Here is a 2,707-nt window from a genome sequence, read left to right as displayed (position 1 = left end):
CTTTCGAACAAAGAAAAGCGATCTGTGTCAAATAAAATATGCAATTGAATACATTATTTTCTTCAAATTAATCTCCATCCACCTCCCTAAGAAGGTTTTGGTCAATTACCTCCTTTACTCTGCTTGGAAAGGCTAGATTTACCCACTTGTGCAAGTTCAGGTCACCATAAAACATATCATTAGTTGGTCGTTTCCTCGTAAGAATTTCCAATAACAAAATGCCATAGTTGTAAATATCTCCTTTGGTAGACGTTGGCTCACTGAATCCATACTTTGCATTCATGATAACGTTCATCAAATTTTACCCTACCGGCCCATACAAAAATGTTGATGAGGCATTTAGAAACAACACGTAAACATTTAACATTCTAAATGTCATACCTGGTGCAATATAGCCCATAGATCCTTTCAAAGAAAATAATGAAGTAAGTGACTCGGTGGAGGTTTCATTATTTAATCTTGCAATACCGAAATTGGTTACATGCCTCGACATGTCTTCATCAATAAGCACATTATTGGGTTTTAAATGACAATGCACTACCATCACAAAAGAATCATGGTGGAGATATTCAATGGCATGTGCCACATCTATTGCATTGTCCAATCGTGTTTTTAGTCCCATTTCACATGCAGCTTCACCATTGTTGTCATTTGTATTAGGATACAAATGCTTCTCCAGGCCTCCATTAGACATAAATTTGAACACTAATCCTTTGAAATCAATGTTGCAACATGAGGTTATGATTTTCACCAGATTTCGATGTCGAACCTTTTGCAAGAAACTACATTCTGCTTTAAAACTCTTTTCAACCTTGTCCTTTAGCAACTGGAAAACTTTTACAGCAACAAGTGTTCCATCACTCAAAATTCCTTTATAAACTGAACCAAAATTCCCTGTCCCCAACAAGTTGTCCTCGACAAATCCATTAGTTGCTATATGAAGCTCTTGATATGAGATCCTTTTGTGCTCCAACCTTTGAAAAATGGCTTTTGAGGAATCAAAGTTTTGCATAGGCATATTTCTTTTCCAAAGGAATCCCAAAAGTAAACAACATAATATAAAAGAAGCAGCTCCACTCACTAGCAGTATCAGTCTTTTCACAAGTGCAAAATGATGTCTTGGTGTTTGACATGCAGGTAGTTGAAATACTTGCAATCCACAAAGGCTAGGATTTCCAATTAAGGACATGACAATTGTTCGATTTTCAAAAAAGCCTCCTTCTGGAATTTCCCTTATGAAATTATTGAAAGACAAATTCAAGCTTTGAAGCATTTTCAAATTCTTGAGTGCAACCATTGATATTACAACTGATAAGTTGTTGGAAGAGAGGTCCAGGCTTGCAAGGCTTTGTAAACTTCCAAGTGAATCTGGAATAGACCCTTGAAAGGAATTGTGAGATAAGTTTAATAATTGTAGCTCATTGCAACTTCCAAGTGCAGGGGGAATTGCCACAGTCAATTAATTGAAATAAATGTCTATAGCTTGAGCCATTGCAATTTTACCAATCTCCATGGGCAAGGAACCTTCTAATGAATTCCATGAAAAATTCAAATAGAATTGTAGATTAGAAAGTTTACCAATTTCATGTGGTATACTTCTAGAGAGCCTATTGTGAGATAGGTCAAGCAATTCCAAATTTATACAATCTAGTAAGTTGGAAGGTATGCTTCCTGATAACTTGTTGTGATGAAGATGTAGTCTTCTTAGTTGTTTAAGGTGTGAAAGGGAATTTGAAATCTTTCCAGAGAGATTATTTTGACTAACATCCAAGAGACCAATGTGGTGTAATCCTTCAAAATCGTCAGTATGTTTCCTTCCAAATTATTGTTACTTAAATACAATCTTTCTATTTTTACAAGTTTTCCTAATAGTGGAACATTACCATTTAGAAAATTTTCACTTAAATTTAAGAAGGTTAGGCTACTAAGATTTCCTATATGTGGAGGGATGTTCCCTTGTATTTTATTATTTGATAACCCTAATATAGATAAATTAGTAGAAAGTCTACCTATGGCAAGTGGAAAAATACCACTTAATTTATTGTTGTGCAACCATAGGTACTTTAAGTGAGAAAAATTAGTAAGAGCTATATGAAAAGGCATGTTTATAACATTACCACTATCAAGTTGATTTTTATTTAAAAGCAATGTTTCTAGAAAAGATAACTTAGCCAAATTTATAGGCATGGTCCCACTCAGCTTGTTATGACTTAAACCGAGTGATACCAAGTTAGAAAATTTTCCAATAAACTTTGGAATCTCTCCATTAATTTGATTTAAAGCTAAATTGAGATATTGCAATTTAAACATATTTGACAAGGATGTGGGAATGCAACACAAATCATTTTGGACAATTGAAAGTTCTTGCACATGGGTGAGTTGGTCCAATTCTTGTGGTATAGGATCGGTGAGATTGTTTGATTTCAAATTGAAATGAATCAGCGATGAAAGGTTTCCCAAGGAAGAGGGAATGGTACCTGTCAGGTCTTTCTCTCCCAACCAAATCACTTTCAAATAAATGTGGGAGGGAACCTAAATCCCTCAGGATATTTTCCATCAGACAGTTGATGTGGAGTGACAGTAGAGTCAAATTTCTGGAACTGCGGAGTTGACTCGGAATAGGACCGGTGAGACTATTGGATTCCAAACCAAACTCAATCAATGATGAAAGATTTTCCAAGGAAGAGGGAATGGTACCTGTCAGCTC

The 2,707-nt window shown here is 35.4% G+C and overlaps 1 protein-coding gene across 1 annotated transcript; it reads right to left on the bottom strand.

Moving 5' to 3' along the window:
• Window positions 1–301: 301 nt before the first annotated feature.
• On the bottom strand, window positions 302–1,018 carry LOC149209036 (putative LRR receptor-like serine/threonine-protein kinase At3g47570). The gene has a single exon (XM_089398502.1). The coding sequence runs from the start codon at window positions 1,016–1,018 to the stop codon at window positions 302–304; it is 717 nt and encodes a 238-aa protein (XP_089254628.1).
• Window positions 1,019–2,707: the final 1,689 nt, after the last annotated feature.

This window comes from Pinus tabuliformis, chromosome 1_2, assembly GCF_031772625.1.
Source record: "Pinus tabuliformis cultivar Carrire ecotype Pingquan chromosome 1_2, CPIR1, whole genome shotgun sequence".
NCBI classification, from domain to species: domain Eukaryota; kingdom Viridiplantae; phylum Streptophyta; class Pinopsida; order Pinales; family Pinaceae; genus Pinus; species Pinus tabuliformis.
The sequence above is the reverse complement of the archived record's forward strand: the minus strand, read 5'-3'. Positions and strand labels throughout refer to the sequence as shown.